The sequence below is a fragment of the Anolis sagrei genome, chromosome 2 (assembly GCF_037176765.1).
Source record: "Anolis sagrei isolate rAnoSag1 chromosome 2, rAnoSag1.mat, whole genome shotgun sequence".
NCBI lineage: Eukaryota > Metazoa > Chordata > Lepidosauria > Squamata > Dactyloidae > Anolis > Anolis sagrei.
Genome location: NC_090022.1, coordinates 261,718,465 through 261,735,189, shown reverse-complemented (window position 1 = coordinate 261,735,189; position 16,725 = coordinate 261,718,465). Strand labels below are relative to the sequence as shown.

Genomic DNA, 16,725 nt, shown 5'->3' with positions numbered 1-16,725 from the left:
TATTACTCACATTCCTTGTGCGGAGCTACCGCCAGATGCGACTTATCTGACGGCCGGCATGCTGCAACTCCAAAATCTAACCTCTATTGATTTTTCATTTTAAAGAATGCCCATGGCTAGAAGAAATGGCCTGAATAGTATGCTTTGAAACCATGAAGTCTGGAGCTTTATGTATTAACAAATGGAACTTGCTGGACCTGGATGCTTATAATTCCACCACGGTGTCTAATTTTTTTCTCCTTTGCCTCCAATCCACTTTTTTTCTTTTCTTTATTTTCTGCCAGGATTCAAAGGGTTTGAATGCCTGCTCAGCCAAGGAAACCTTAAGGACAAGTCACACACTCTCAGCCTCAGAAAATTTACAGGTTTGCTTTAAGAGTTGTGATAAATCAGAAATGACTTGAAGGAACACAATAGTAACAATAACAACACATACCCAGTTGGACACTTTTGTATTTAGTTTATCACTTTTGTACTCAAGAATACAAAACGGCTATTACAACACAAATTAAACTCTTCAAAAACAAGTTACAGTGTACAAGCACAATTACTACCGAAAGAGTGTGAAAATAATATTTATGTAAGAATACAGCCAGGCACTCTTCCTCAGCTTTAACCTTCTTCACTAAAAACCTTGACAATTTAGGGTCCTTCCACATAGCCATATAACCCAGAATATCAAGGCAGATAATCCACAACTAGATTATCTGAGTCCACACTGTCACATAATCCAGTTCAATATGGATTTTATACAGCTGTGTGGAAGTAGCCTAAGTGGATACTCAGGCCACAGGAATATAACCAGAAGTGATGTTGAAGCGAATGGACATCACGTAGAGGTAGAAGCAGAGGCAGCGGCAAAGGCAGAGGTAGAAGGAGAGGGAGACGAAGCAGGAAGTTTGTGAATGCAACCTGGACAGCAGTGCAGTATTTCATGAGCAAAAATGTCACAATCCACACAAAAACCACTCTGGCATTCTTTACAGATGTAGACCTAGCGGGAAAGATTAGAAATATCAAAGTGAAATCACAGGAAGTAAAAGCAATAAAATGATTGCTGATTTGAATATACAATGCAATTTAAAATCATTTTGCTATGTTGGATCTCATCCAGTGTTTCCCATGACTTGTTGCTAAAATTGGTAAGATAGGGCAAGAACTATCCTGGTGGTCCTAAAACTATAGGGTTTCCTTGCTGCCAACATGTCTTTTCCAATATTTTATAGGGTTTCTACATTAAATAGTAGGAAACTGGTGTGTTTTAAAGCAGGCTATCTATTTATTGTATGGCTGCTTACATGGCAAGGATAACTTATGAATGGTACTGTATTAGTTTACATTTCATATTTTCTATGCTGCCCTTCTGTTTCAATTGGTTTGTTTACTTATTGTTACTTCAATTTGTTAGCACCTAAATGCCATCAGGGTGGTTAAAAGCATTCTGGGAATCAGATGATCTGGGCTCTCCTTCTAGTTGTTATTTATGACCAAGCTAAACACTTCATTAAAGAAAAAAGGCTACAGGTAAAGGTGAAGGTTTCCCCTGACATTAAGTCTAGTCGTGTCTGACTCTGATGCTCATCTCCATTTTTAAGCCAAAGAGCCAGCATTGTCTGTAGAGGCCTCCAAGGACATGTGGCCAGCATGACTGCATGGAGCACAATTACCTTCCTGCAGAAGCAATACCTATTGATCTATTCACATTTGCATGTTTTCGAAAGGCTAGGTTGGCAGAAGCTGGGCCTAAATACAGGAGCTCATCCTGCTCCCTTGATTCGAACTGCCAACCTTTCAGTCAGCAAGTTCAGCAGCTCAGCAGTTTAACCTGCTGTGCCACCAGGGAGCCCAAAGAAAGGCCAGAGGTATATAAAGAACAGAAAAGAAGACTGAGGGTAGGCATGATAGCCATGTTTGAATATTTAAAAGGAGGGGGCAAGCTTGTTTTCTGTTGCTCTGGAGGTTAGGGCCCCTTCCACACAGCTGAATAAAATCCCACATTATCTGCTTTGAACTGGAATATATGGCAGTGTGGACAGAGATAACCCAGTTCAAGGCAGATATTGTGGGATTTTCTACCTTGATATTCTGGGTTATATGGCTGCATGGAAGGGCCTTTTACACGGAGCAATGGATTCCAATTGCAGGAAAAGAGATTCCATCTAAACTTTAGGAAAAATGTCCTGATTGCAAGAATTGTTTGGCAGTGCGTCCCAGAAGGATACTATGGTCTATGGTATCAAAGGCCGATAAGAGGTCCAGGAGAACCAATAGGGACACATTCCTCCTGTTAAGTTCCCTATGCAGATCAGCCACTAAGGCGACCAAGGCTGTTCCACTTCCATGAACCAGCCTAAAGCCAGACTGCGCCAGACCAGATAATCAGTCTCCTCCAAGAATACCTGGTGTTGCGAGGCTACCACATGTTCGATGACTTTGCCCAAAAAAGGGAAGATTGGAAACTGACCAAAAATTGTTCAATATATAACAATTTCTCTTGAGAAAGTATATGATCAGTTAATATAAAGAGTTTCTGAAGTATATTTAATATCAGTCCTCCAATGATTCTGAACACTTTAACCAACAATCAATGTATATTCATTAATTAAACATCAATATTTTAACCAAAGCATCACTCTGTGTATTAAACTGAAATGATCCCACATTGCCTGATGTATAAACATGACCACAGGTAACTTTTTCATCATCATCAAGAATTCACAGAAAGAAAAGAAAACATAATGTAGGTTGAAAGGTTGAAAACGGAAGACTTACGTGTTGATCTCCGATATCTCCATGACATCCTTGACAATAGCTATTTGAAGAGATATTTACAAAACTGTATTAGAAACAATGATTAAACACAATCCTCTCATGAAGATTCATGATGGTGTTTGAGAGGTTCTTGATAGATAATCAAACAATATTTTACATGTTACTAATGATACCAAATAACATTCCCATATACCACAACTATGTCACATTTTATTTATTTACTTTATTTTTTATCCTGCTTTTCTCCTGGTATGGGGACTCAAGACCGCAAACAAGAAACATGACACAATTAAAACAAAGCGAATGCACTAAAATATAGATATATATTTTAAAAAACCAATTAAATTATTTATGACATGAACATCGAAACATTAGCATACATTTAAAACTACACTTAAAATTACACAGCCCCCAAAATACCACTCATCATCCCCAAAATTCATGATGGTAAAGGTACATAACAACAAAACAAGGTTTACAAAGGGGAAGAGATATACAGAAACTGTATTGCTGAAAAATAAACCCTGACTTTTAGACTACTTTTATTAGACATTTTTATGTACCGTTCTCCTGTATACTCTTCCAGAGGGACCTCCTGAAAGGCATCCAAAGGAAAGAGATGATGGTAAGATCGAGCCAGATGAGGTGCAGATACTAACGTAAGACCTACAAAAATATAACAGGATATTTGCTGAAGAGGATAAATCACAAACTTGGTGATCCTGTCTTCTAACCCTTAATCTAAGCCATTAATAAAGATGTTGAACAGAACTGGGCCCAGGATGGAACCCTGCTTATGGCACTTCACTCGTCATTTCTTTCCAGGATGAAGAGGAAGCATTGGTGAGCACCCTCTGGGTTCGTTCACTTAAGGAATTACAAATCCAACAGTCTCATACAAATTTAATTTTTAACAAATGATCTTATTCAGTCATATTTCCACTTTGCCCTAATCCACTTTGACTGAACCTTGCAAACCATCAGTAAGGTCACAGATTTTTTATTTGGTTTCTCTCAGGCTGCTTTACGCTGGTGCTGCAGCTCATGGCAGGGGATTAGACACAATAGTCTGTAGGTTCCCTTCCCACAATAAGATTGAATCATTCTGTACCTGCAGAGCTAGAACTCAAGCTCTCATTGTCCCCTTGATAGGCATTAAACGGAAATGAGCGTTGAATGCATAATTTCAATGCTTTACTGTTTTATTTGACATCATCCATCTACTGCAATCTTGACATTATTCTGCATTTACTCTATGAACACTTTTCTTGATTAACCTTAGGCCAGTACACTAACTCCAAACACAGCCTTCCACAGACAGACATTTTGATCTAAAGGAACTGATGAGGAACATCGGAGTGCTCATGTTTCTACTAAACATGATACATTCATAAAATATGGACTTGTGTCCTCTAACCATAACACAAATGTTTTACAAAAGACTGCACAAGTAGATATTCTTCAGAGGACTAGGCCACTATGCTTCGAGGTCATCTTGATCAAGAATAAAATCCTGTGATTTTCTTGCCTGCTTTTTCCTTTTGGTACCTCCCATTACACTTCATTACAATGGCCAAATATAAATACATTATTAACTCACCACAAACTTTGCACTCCACAGGAAGTTCACTGTATTTGGCTCTACACTGGGGGCAGAAATACCCTCCCAATGTAAGGCCTGGCTCACTGCTGTTTTCCAGGTGCCTGTAAAGAAGAGTGCATTTGCATGGGTGAAAATGCTATACAAAAAACATTTCTGTTAATTCCACGGAATTACTTGTGATGTTCAGACATGCCATTGGACGTCCACAATAAATGTAATTATTATGTTAAAGATTTTGCTCAAATTTGTTGTAAAATAAAATGAAATGAGTTTGGCTTACAATAGGTATTCTGCTGGAAATACATCTATGGCCATCTTCGATAGTAAACCTAAGCACGTACAGTGCAATAAAACTATCTTACAGGTATTGTAAGACAGTGTCTCCTGAACACTTTCACAGAATGTTGGTTCAACCAAGTTTATAATATTTATAATTTTACAAAGAACAAAAATCAAGACGGTCCAGCATCTAAGTGATGTGGCCATGCCAGACTACTTTGAAGCAAAATGAAAACAATAATATTGCTATGTTGCTGTGAGTTTTCTGAGCTGTATGGCCATGTTCCAGAAGCATTCTCTCCTGACAGAGGATGCCTATGGCAGGCATCTTCAGAGGTTGTGAGGTCTGGCTAAAAAAACCTCTGAAATCAGGGCAGTAAATAAAGAACAACATTCTGAAAACAGAAGAAATCCAGGTAGGAAACAATCAGGGCCAGCTAACACCTCCCAACAAAGGATGCCTCCAGGTAACAACCAGCCAGGCTTTGAAGATGCAAGGCCATTCAATGCTAATTAAGGCGATCAATTGCAACATTCACACTTGCCTCAAACAGACAAGAGTTCTTTCTTCCACCCTGGACATTCCACAGATATAGAAACCTCACTTGCCAAGTTTCCAACAGACCTTACAACCTCTGAGGATTGATGCCATTGATGCGGCCGAAATGTCAGGAGAGAATGCTTCTGGAACATGACCATACAGCCCGAAAAACTCACAGCAACCAACTGATTCCACACATGAAAGCCTTCGAAAACACATTAAAAACAGTGCTTCCTCACTCCAACATTTCAAAGAAATCACAAATCTATCTATTTTTAATATTATGATGCATAAAACACTGATCATAATCACACCTCACTTACGCCATGCTAAAAGACGGTTTTGCATCCTGATCAGTCAAAGAGGCAATAGTATGCTGAGGGAAGCCTAAGAGAGGGGGGGGGGGGGGGGGAGAAAATACAGATATATTTTTGAGCAATTTAAAATTATTATTTTTTAAAGCAGTGTTCCATTTAGATATTGTTCGGAGCACAATCCTTCCTCCAGATGTGTGACCATTCGCAATTTTTAATTAAGCTTGCTGTGATACCCAAATCAGCATCATGCAAATCTGACACTTATGGTTATTTTTAATCATGATTTGTTGAAATAAGCCAATTTTATAACTAAATTTATAAAGTTGGCTTGTTTCACAGTAAAGATTAATCAAATTTTGGAATTCAGACAGACGCTAAATTGTTACACATCTGTTACACTAAAACAGATGTGAAGACATCTGACCTGCTCCTAATACCTATGCAGGAAAGGAAAACAAAGTTCATTGTGGCCTATCCACTTCATTCTAAATTATGGAAAATTGGACCACAGAACAAACAATGCTAGGTATATATTTAAGAAAAATGTGTGATCATTATTGACATATTAAGAAAAAGTAAGAATTCTTACCCATTCGAATTAGGGAGCTTTCAGAACCTGAAGTTGCTGGTGGTGGACTTACATGGTGCATCAATAGTTCCTTATAGTGGCTTTCATCTAAAATGACATGGTAAGTTCCTACAACAGATACACATAAAAAGAAATGAAAGAAAAGTTAAATTAACTGAGGAAAAACTTAAAACAACCTCTAACTTGGCTCCCTGTGATGATTAAATCTAAAAATGGCCAAGCAAGGAAAGTCTAGAAAGTCAATGATTGAAACTGATTGAATGAAACCTTTTTATTAGACTTGAATAACAAATGTGGACAGGGAAGCCAAGAAAACTTCATTTTGAGACACTTTATGTGCCTATTTAAAATATGGCTATGCAACAATAAAAGGGAAGAAAAATTCTGCATTTAACTCCATCACAAGCCAGAAGAGATAAATAACCTTGATGTGAAAAAGCACCTGGCTAATGCCCATTGTACTGACTGCATGGATTATGTAAAGATTCACCATCTTTACTTACTGTTTTGTACATATTACATGCAAACACACTTGAACTTTTTACTACACAGCTACTAAAGATCAATTTAACATTTCCAGTTTTTGAAACACTTCACTTTCAATTAAATACATTGAATCTTATGTCAATGAATGCATATTAACTACAATCTATTCACTTTTATGTTCAGTACTTTGCAATTCCTGCAAATTATATTGGTTTTATAATGGAACCTATCCTGGGTTCAAACAATGATTAATAGACAAGGTATATATTTTATAAGTAAACAAATAAAATAATGGAAATTGTTTCCACACACATCTACTTCCTCACATTTTCTAAACATAAGGAATAGTGCATACGTTGTGATTAATTCACCATACATACATACATAGATACATACATACCACCAGTTTCCCGGGCAAGTACAGTACAAACTCGGACTTCAGCAGAAAGGCCAATAACAGACACCCTTATCTTAAGTGTCTTTAAAGACTTCACCATGAAGAAAGAGAGGAAAAAATATTCAGTGAGAGACACAAATATGTAATTGCAAGAGACACAAAAATCCAGCGTTTTGTGACAAACGCTCTCTAATCAAGCAGATCTCTTTGAATTATCCCCACTATCAGATAAACTGTCCAGTATTGAATTAGAATTTTCAAAGAATTTAAAGCACCAAAAGTAAACTAAAAGAATCCATACCTTAATAAGATCATATATATTGGTGGGATCACATGTGGTCAGGCTGCTGAATATTACTAAAACCTCTCGACTTGTGTGTCCTGGCATATGTCTGTAGAGAGTAAGGCATGTTACTTGTGCTTGTTATAAAAGTAAACACTGAATGATATACCATACATTAACAAAGTTACACTTTGGATGTAATATGTAGGGCCCCTAAGATGTCTCCTGCTATTGACTACAATGTATGTTTTTTATGGGCTAAAGTTTGTGTGTGCACATTTGAAAGTCTCAGTATGCAGACAGAGGTTAAAGCTAAACAAAAACAAATAGTTTACTTGAACAAAAGGCTGTTTCAGAACATCAGGCTCACATGCTGACATCTTCTTTGAAAGTAACGCATTATATCTACTTTACTCCTCTCAAAGCTCTCAGTTCACTCCCCCATTCACTTCAGACACCCAATTATCAGCTCCCTCCTAAACTAGACCAATTATATTATATAAGGATTCATATTTTATTTCCTCTCTCAGACCCATTTCTCAACATGCCAAAGGATGGCATTGGTTAGTGAGACGTGTAAGAAAGGCCCTCTGCTTTGCTGTTTATCACAAACTATGGCAAAGATAAAACAGTTGAGATCAGTCTTATGTAAAGAAAAGACACCCAAGCCTTTGATGCACAAAGATAAGATTGGCTACATATATTTGCATGTACACACCCACAACATATGCAGGCTGTTAGTGCATGTACACATATGAATGCATGTTTGTGTTCACTATTTGTTTGACAGCTCAATCAAGGCTGCTAAAATCCAATAGGAAACAAACAATGAAGGCTAAGTATTTCTCAATGTTAGATAGCACTTGCTAGCAATTAGAATATAGTACAACCCCCATATCCATGGGATCTGTACCCAGCTTCATTTACCCATGTCTGAGAAAATATGTCTTCTTTAGATGTTTTCTAGGTCCTTCTAGGTGCAACTCCATGGTATTCCTGGACTGGAGAACCTTCATTGTAATAGGGTTCACTATTATCTGCAGTTTCATGTATCCACACCAAGTCTGGAAACACATCTTCTGTGGATATGGGGCCCTACTATAATTTTGCATCATATTTTGATTTATTTTACACTTTATATTTGCAGAATAACCAAGAGGAAAACAGCAGCAGAAACAACTTTGATTTCCTTTCTGGTTTTGCAGACTTTAGATAAAACTGAAAAGAGGGGAGGAACCACAGTACTTGTGTGAGGCCCCTTGAAATCATACACTGATACTAAAAATTAACAGGCTATTAATACAGTCATCCCACCTAATTTGCGGTTTTGAGTTTTGTTGATTTGATTACTCACAGATTTGATTAAAAAAAAGTTCTCTCTAGGAATATTTAGATCCTACAGTGTCGACCCTATGATCAACTTCTACCAAACATGCTAAAGAACCAAGAGATTTTTTTACAGAGAACACACCTCTAGGAATCTCTCGATCCTTTAGTGCAATTTTGAGAGATGTGCTGGCAAAGCTACAAATTCTTACGAGTTTCTCTCGGGTAGAAATAATTGATTTTTTAAATTTGCAGTTTTTTTGCCTTCACGGAGGTCTTGTGCTCCTAAGTTCATCAAATATTGTGGGACAGCTGTAAATCACTTTGCTGTTCTGTCTTTCTTAAGAGTGAGTACAATCAAACAAATACATGCTTTTTGTTGTTTTAAAAAGAAAACACTTCCAGTCTCCACTTACTTTAATGTCTGTGTAGCCAGATTTAAGGCATTATATAGGGAAGGCTCTCCTGCGCAGGTCATATCCACAGCTTTTTTCAGAGCAGTTATGTGTTTCCTTGGATTGCCTTTGAAAAGAATTCACACATTATCAGAGCACAATTAACGTGAAAAGAAGGAACCGTCCAGGGAGAAAAAACTTTTCTGGGATCAAATGTGGCTTTTATTGACAAGCCGGCACAAAGGAAGTGCATGAATCTAAAGTACCAGAGGCTAGCATGACAACTGAATGAAAGGTAGAAATGCCATAAAATCAAAACTTTTTCTAAAACTGAAAACTTGCTCTGATGTTTGTAAAGTCACATGTGCCACCCAATCAGCACTACGCCCAGTCAATTAGGAGGAATATCAGAAGTCACTCCCTTCCCTGTCACTCAGCTCTCGCTTTTTACTAGAGCATTCGATCTCTGTTAATTTTTAAATTCTGTATGTATGTATTTTATCTTTTACAGTTTAGCTGTAAATCGCCTAGAGCATTCTCAGATGGAGGGCGATTAATAAGTAATTAAATATGATGATGATTATGATGAAGGAAGCAATTGCTTTTGAACAAACTATGGAAATATTCTCTTTCAAAAAACTACTGCCTTCTAACACCTTTCCATAAAATTCATGTGCATTTTAGTTAGCTTTTGAGCTGGATTGGATGCAAGCTATTTGAAGGACTATATCTCTCCTTATGAGCCCACGAGAGCTCTATGATCTTCTAGGTCAGTGGTTCTCTATCTGTTGGTCCTCAGATGTTTTGGCTTTCAATTCCTAGAAATCCTAACAGATGGTAAACTGGCTGGGATTTCTGGGAGTTGTAGGTCAAAACACCTGGGGACCCACAGGTTGAGAACCACTGTTCTAGGTGTTTTGGACTTCAACTCCCTTAATTCCTAACAGCCTACCGGCTGCCCATGCCTGTTCTAGGAGAGCCTTCTCTCTATTCCATCAACTTCTCAGATTCATTTGGTGAAAAAAAGGGCAAAGGCCTTCTCGGTGATGGACTCCCAGACCTTGCAACTTCCTCCCACAAGAACCAAGGACAATCCAATCCTTGCTGTCCTCTCACTGGGAAATAAAAACAATTTTATGCATTCAAGTTTTCATAACCCAACTAGGGTGCAATTTTAATGTTGTCTTTAAAGTTTGAATGCAGTCTTAATTTTAATAAGTTTTAATTTTATAAACTGTTTAACTATCTTTTCAATAACTGTCACATTTATACTTTGGTTGAAGTTCTTGTATAAGTTTTGGTGTGTGCTGTTTTAAATATGCTGTTATGGTGTTTTAAATATGCTAGCTGTCTCGAGTCTCATTACTGGGAGAAAGGTAGGATATAATTAAATATAACAATAACACATAACACTATTGATGCAACATTAAACATGTATATTGTTTTAATCAGAAATAAGAGGTGGACAATGTAGATTCAGAAATCCTAGTCAATACAGAAAGAACTCAAAAAATCCTAATTCCGTACCTGCAAGTTCTGTCAGTTTTTCAGCTCTTTTGCCTTTAGTTATAATAATGCCAACCTGCAAGAAATATTTTTTATTGCTTATAATATTCCCAGGACAATGAAGGTTTGAATTACATTTAGGGCAAAGCACAGTGATGGCACATATACGTACCTGACTGATTGGATTCTGATCGAAGTATTCTTCAACAAAATATTCCAGTAACTACAGAAAGACAAATATTTAGAATCCTTAGTAGTAAAGGTAAAAGTTTCCCCTCGACATTAAGTGTAGTCGTGTCTGACTCTGGGGGTGATGCTCATCTCTATTTCTAAGCTGAAGAGCTGGCATTGTCCATAGACACCTCCAAGGTCATGTGGCTGGCATGATTGCATGGAATGTCGTTACCTTCTTGCCGAAGCAGTACTTATTTATCTACTCATATTTGCATGTTTTCGAACTGCTAGGTTAGCAGAAGCTGGGGCAAACAGAGGGAGCTCACCCCATCCTTAAAACCGCTGACCTTCCAGACAGCAAGTTCTGCAGCTTAGTGGTTTAATCTGCTGCACCACCGTGGCCCCAAGAATCATAAGTATTGAAATGTTATTTTAGATATCTTTAATGACACATTCACAGGGATTTTAAAAATGTTTTTCATTAACCATTGCCTAAAGCATTAAAAATTTTTTTAATTAACTATTGTCTAAAGCAGTGTTCCTCTAAGTTGAGGTCTAGTCCCTGATATATTGGAGAGGAAGAGGGGGAAATTCTGCCAGTTCCTCATATAAGATACCTGAAGAGAATAGATTTAATTCCAGGATTTAGTAGCAGCTAATAACAATCTCAAAGTAGTACTACTATTTGTGGAGCAAATTCAATGTAAACCTAATTTGAACTATTATTATATTTAGATTTATTTATACCCCGCTTTATCAATCCCGAAGGGGACTCAAAGCGAACCACTGTTAGGTGCCATCACAAAATGCTACAGAAGCCAGGAATTCTTCCCTCTCGGCTGTGCTATCAACAAACTCACTTCCAAAAGTTAATTTCCCAGTTCTACACAGTCCACATACAGGGTTAGTCAAAATGAATAGGCCAATAAGAAAATTAATTTTAGACGAATGTATGTTTATTGTAACCAAACTACAGCTACGTATCGACAGATAAATTATCAAAGTTTTGTCTCACCTTCAGAGATGTTCGATATGGGCGCCCCGTGTGACACGGCAGACGTCCAAGCGATAGTCCAGTTCATTCCACATCCGTTGCAGCACATCCGACTTCGTTGAAAGGATGCACGAATGGATTCCACTGTGTCTTCGGAGACACGCGGTCGTCCTGTGGTTTTACCCTTGCATAAGCAGCCCGTCTCCTCAAATTGCTTTACCCACCTCGCAATGGAATGTCGATGAGGTGGTTCCTTGCCATACTTGGCTCGAAATTCTCGCTGGACCGTAATTACTGACATTGTTTTAGCAAATGTCATCACACAAAACGCCTTCTCTTTGCCTGATTCCGCCATTTTGAAAACAGCGACTCCTAGTGACGCCTAGCGGCATTAACGTACATGTGTGTTGCTCAAAAAAAACTTTGATAGATTATCTGTCGCTACGTAGCTGTGGTTTGGTTACAGTAAACATACATTCGGGTACAATTAATTTTCTTATTGGCCTATTCATTTTGACTAACCCTGTATTAAACTATAAGCAATTATGGCTGCAATCAGACATACACTTAATGAGTATAATGCCTGCTAAATAAGACTCCCTCAGAATTGCCCTGTAAAGTTAAATTCCCAAATATCATGACTTCTTGAATTTAGTGAGACTGGGATCAAGCTGTCATTGGTTCAGTCAATCAAAGCAGGTGGAACATAAACTGGCTTATCAGATGGCTGTTAGTATATAAACATAACTAGCAAGGTATAAAAATAGGAATCTCAATATTTAATACTCTCACAGAAGGAAGACAAATTAGAATAATTTTATTTTGATATTATTCCTTCCTCCCAAAAGTGACGTGTGCTGTTTTTAATCTCTGTTAGCCTATGATATAGGAACTAGTCACTGATCTTCATGATCAAGCAATGATCTGACCATGGATTGCCCTAGACCAAGTCTGACAGTCTATTCATTATAGCCATTGGGACTGATCCTGAAAAAATACAAATAGCATATTCAAAAATAGTTACCTTTAAGGTACAAGTCAGCCTGTTGGGTTTTAAGTCTTGGTCTTCCATTGTTCTTGATCCATCAACCACAACATACAGGTGGCGCATCTACACAAACATTTTTAAATAGACAAAATAATTCAGGAAATTAAAATAAATTGTACTATTTGCATTGCTATCAAATAGCATTAAATATTAAGATGATGAGGCAATTATGGGGACTTCCTCTTGACCTATTTACCAGAACTTCACCGAAGGTGACCTAAATTGCTGAAATAGATTATGGCTAGATGCCACCACCATCCAAACATACTGGAGTGATGACACAACTGATCTTCCACATTGGCAATATGCCAATTATTAAATGAAACTCAAGCAAAACCTAGTTGCTCAATATGTCCTTATATTCCACTGAAGGAATATAAATCATTTTGGAAAAGTAAATTTTATGATTTAATAAGAAAGAAAGCCTACCATTCCAAGTCGAACCTGTCCATGATGTTCAAAGACTCTGCAAATTAAAAAATTGAAAAGGTTTATTCTTTGTTTTTATAATATTTCAGTGTACCATCTGTTTTCACATCAATTAATTTGTGCGTGTTTTCAATTATACTGGGCATTAACTGCTACTTTATTGTTGGTTTGGCAATTTAACAGATTATATCTATTAAATCTTGAGATTCCAAACAGAATGAAGGGTAGTGTAAATTTTTAAAATATACCAATATACCATAATAAAACAGTATATCGTTATATATTATATATTATCAGTAGTAATTCTATTTAATATATTGGTATTACTATAGCATAATATTATTATATTACTATTATATTGTGTTATTATTAGTGTTATATTGCATTACATTATAATATTATTATCAATAATTTGTATATTCAATATATTATATTAGCATAGCACAATATTAGTATTATATATTATTATATTGTACTATACCACTATACTGAAATATTATTAGTAATATTACATGTAATATAGAATATATAATTATTATATTACTATAATATTGTAATATATTACATTACAATATATATAATACACTACCAGAATATCATTGAATGACAAAGAAGTTTTTACCCTGTCTTTCAATGTTGTCTTTTTAACCTGTTTTATGGTTGCTGCATATCACCTCATCCTTCTATAAAGTTTTAGCGATTCATTTTTATTTATTTTTTATCTAGATTTGGACCCTATTCTCTAGAGCTAAATGCTTGAAAACTTGGCTGTTCCAGTGCACCTTCAATTAATGAATGAACAATAATACCCTGACATGACCTACATCTGGAAAAATGCCCTCGGTAGCACTTTATCTTACCTGTTGTGCAATCTCACCCTACTCTATTTTTTCAGATCCCGTGTCCAGATACATTACACTGCTGTCTCACCCAGCGTTTTTTAATTTTTAATCTATTCAAATTGGCCCGCCCAATATGAGCAATTTCTGTGTTTTATATTGTTGATGTGATTTTGTATTAATGATGTGTTCTTAAAATGATTTTGTACTGTATTTTATTTTATTTTTATATTTTGCTGTGTTCTGTTGTATATTGTCTTACTGTATTGTTGGGCTTGACCTCATGTAAGCCGCCCCAAGTCCCCTTGGGGAGATGGTGGCAGAGTATAAATAAATTTTATTTTATTGTACATTGTATATATAATACTGATATTGTACTATACTAATAATATAATATATTGTGTGTGTGCATATATATACTAGCTGTCCCCTGCCACGCGTTGCTGTGGCCCAGTCTGGTGATCTGGAAAATAAAGTAATGAGAAAGTGTTGGTTTCTAATATATGTAATTTCTTTCTGCTTGTGGATAAACTGTATTTATTGCTGTTTCTTTGTCAGTGTTGATGTAGAGATTGTCTGGTTTGCTTACTCTGGAACATACAACATAGTTGTCCTTCTTTAGGGGTCCCTTTCAAATCTATGATACTGTGTGTATGTGTGTGAATTATATCTATCTATCTATCTATATGTATGGCTTTGACAGGAGGGCTTTGATTACATTTTTTTGCCCTGGTGAAGGGAGTTGGGTTGGATGGCCTTAAGTATTTTCTGTTGGTCATGGGGATTCTGTGTGGGAAGTTTGTCCCAATTCTGTCGTTGGTTGGGTTCAATTCTGTCGTTGGTTGGGTTGATTGTAGGTGAACTATAAATCCCAGTAACTATAACTCCCAAATGTCAAGGTCCATTTTCCCCAAACTCCAACAGTGTTCACATTTGGGCATATTGAGTTTTCCTGTAGAGTTTGGTCCAGACCCATCATTGTTTTAGTCTACAGTGATCTCTGGATGTAGGTGAACTACAACTCCAACACCAAAGGACACTGCCCACCAAACCCTTCCAGTATTTTCTGTGTGCCGGGTTTCGTTCAATGCCATCGTTGGTGGGTTCAGAATGCTCTTTGATTGTAGGTGAACTATTAATTCCAGCAACTACAACTCCCAAATAGCAAAAATAATTTTTTTTGAGTGAAGGACATACATTGAGTTGTTAGGTGTCTTGTGTCCAAATTTGGTGTCAATCCATCCAGTGATTTTTGAGTTCTGTTAATCCCACAAACGAACATTACATGTGTGTGTGTGTGTATGTGTATATATATATATATATATATATATATATATAGAGAGAGAGAGAGAGAGAGAGAGAGTATGCCGCTCTGAGTCCCCTTCAGGGTGAAAAGGGTTGCATAGAAATGTCTTAAGTAAATAAATAATTAATAAGGAGAATCAGATTAAATTTAATTTACACCCAAGTCATAAAACCCCACATGATCTGTTTTGAACTGGAATATATGGCAGTGTGGACTCAGATAACACAATTCAAAGCAGATATTGTGGGGTTTTCTGCCTTGATATTCTGAAATGTATGGTTGTGTGGAAGAACCCATAAAATGACACTAAAATCCATCTCATTCTGGAATTTACTGCTTTGTGCATTCAGTTACTCCGTGGAATAGAGTCCTAACCGTTTCCTCTTGGCCTTGAAGAGAATGTCCTCCACACTGGCCTTCAGAGACCCAGATTCGTCTTCTTTCAGCACTTCCCTGGAAGGAGAGATGGAAAGGGTTATTGTGGAAGGCTGGCATTTTGGAAAAAACATTCAGGAAAGCATGGAAAACATTCAGGAAAGCATGGAAAACATTCAGGAAAAGAAAGGCAGGCTTACCATGTTCTTTCATAACCCCCTTCCCATCGTTTGGTTCTTTCAGGTTCCTCTTCCATGACTCTCAGTCCAAGTCTTTCTAGCTAAGAGAAGAAGAAAGAAGGCGCGCTAGGAAACGCGCCCCTCTGGTTACGTCCGCCGCTCTAAAACTTCCGGTCGCAGCGCGAGTCCTGAGAAGAAGTGTTCCGCTGTCACAGGAGGCTCCGCCCGAGGCTGTTAGGAATTGTGGGAGTTGAAGTCCAAAACACCGGGAGCGCAGGCCCAAGTTTCCCCAGGCCTGGGTATAAGCAATGGTGAAGGATTGAATCAGTCTTCACTGTGTATCCGAGTCTACACTGCCATATAATCCAGTTCAAAGCAGATAATCTGGGTTTTATGCAGCACCATAGAAGGGGCGTAAGCTGAATCATTGCCAATCTTTAAGAGGCCGCAGGACTAACACAACAATTGTATTGTACTTTGGAAAATGCTTAATTTTTTTTTTGGAAGGTCAGCTAACGCTTTCCAATAAAGGATTGCCCCAGGCAGGAAGCAGCCAGGTTTTGAAGCTGCAAGGCTATTCAGTGCTAATCACGGTGGCCAATTGCAGCATTCACACCTGCCTAAAACAAACAGACAGACAAATTACTAAATATACACATAAATATCCGCATCCAATGGCATTCACTGAACAAACCCTCTAAAAAAAACCCCTCTAAAATCAGGACAGTAAATATAGAGCAACGCTCAAAACACGGGAATTCCAGACAAAAATCAATCAGGGCCAGCTAACAAAGGATACTCACAGGCAGCAATCAGCCAGGCTTTGAAGCTGCACGGCCATTAAATGCTAATCAAAGTGGCCAATTGCAATATTCATATCAGCGAAC

The 16,725-nt window shown here is 37.4% G+C and overlaps 1 protein-coding gene across 1 annotated transcript; it reads right to left on the bottom strand.

Moving 5' to 3' along the window:
* Positions 1 to 445: 445 nt before the first annotated feature.
* GTF2H2 (general transcription factor IIH subunit 2) lies at positions 446 to 16,005 on the bottom strand. The gene is made up of 15 exons (XM_060761698.2): positions 15,860 to 16,005; positions 15,660 to 15,737; positions 13,140 to 13,176; positions 12,687 to 12,773; positions 10,667 to 10,717; positions 10,516 to 10,570; positions 9,010 to 9,115; positions 7,286 to 7,376; positions 6,988 to 7,075; positions 6,102 to 6,209; positions 5,519 to 5,582; positions 4,373 to 4,476; positions 3,336 to 3,438; positions 2,773 to 2,812; positions 446 to 994 (listed from the first exon to the last, which is right to left on the bottom strand). The coding sequence occupies exons 1-15, from the start codon at positions 15,913 to 15,915 to the stop codon at positions 830 to 832; spliced, it is 1,233 nt and encodes a 410-aa protein (XP_060617681.2). The 5' UTR covers positions 15,916 to 16,005; the 3' UTR covers positions 446 to 829.
* Positions 16,006 to 16,725: the final 720 nt, after the last annotated feature.

Coding starts and splice junctions, on each gene's coding strand:
- GTF2H2 (XM_060761698.2), bottom strand. CDS start 15,915: ATGGAAGAGGAACCTGAAAGAACCAAACGATGGGAAGGGGGTTATGAA. Junction 10,571..10,666: donor ATCAGAATCCAATCAGTCAG/GTACGTATATGT, acceptor TATTTCTTGCAG/GTTGGCATTATTATAACTAA. Junction 7,076..7,285: donor ATATATATGATCTTATTAAG/GTATGGATTCTT, acceptor TTCATGGTGAAG/TCTTTAAAGACACTTAAGAT.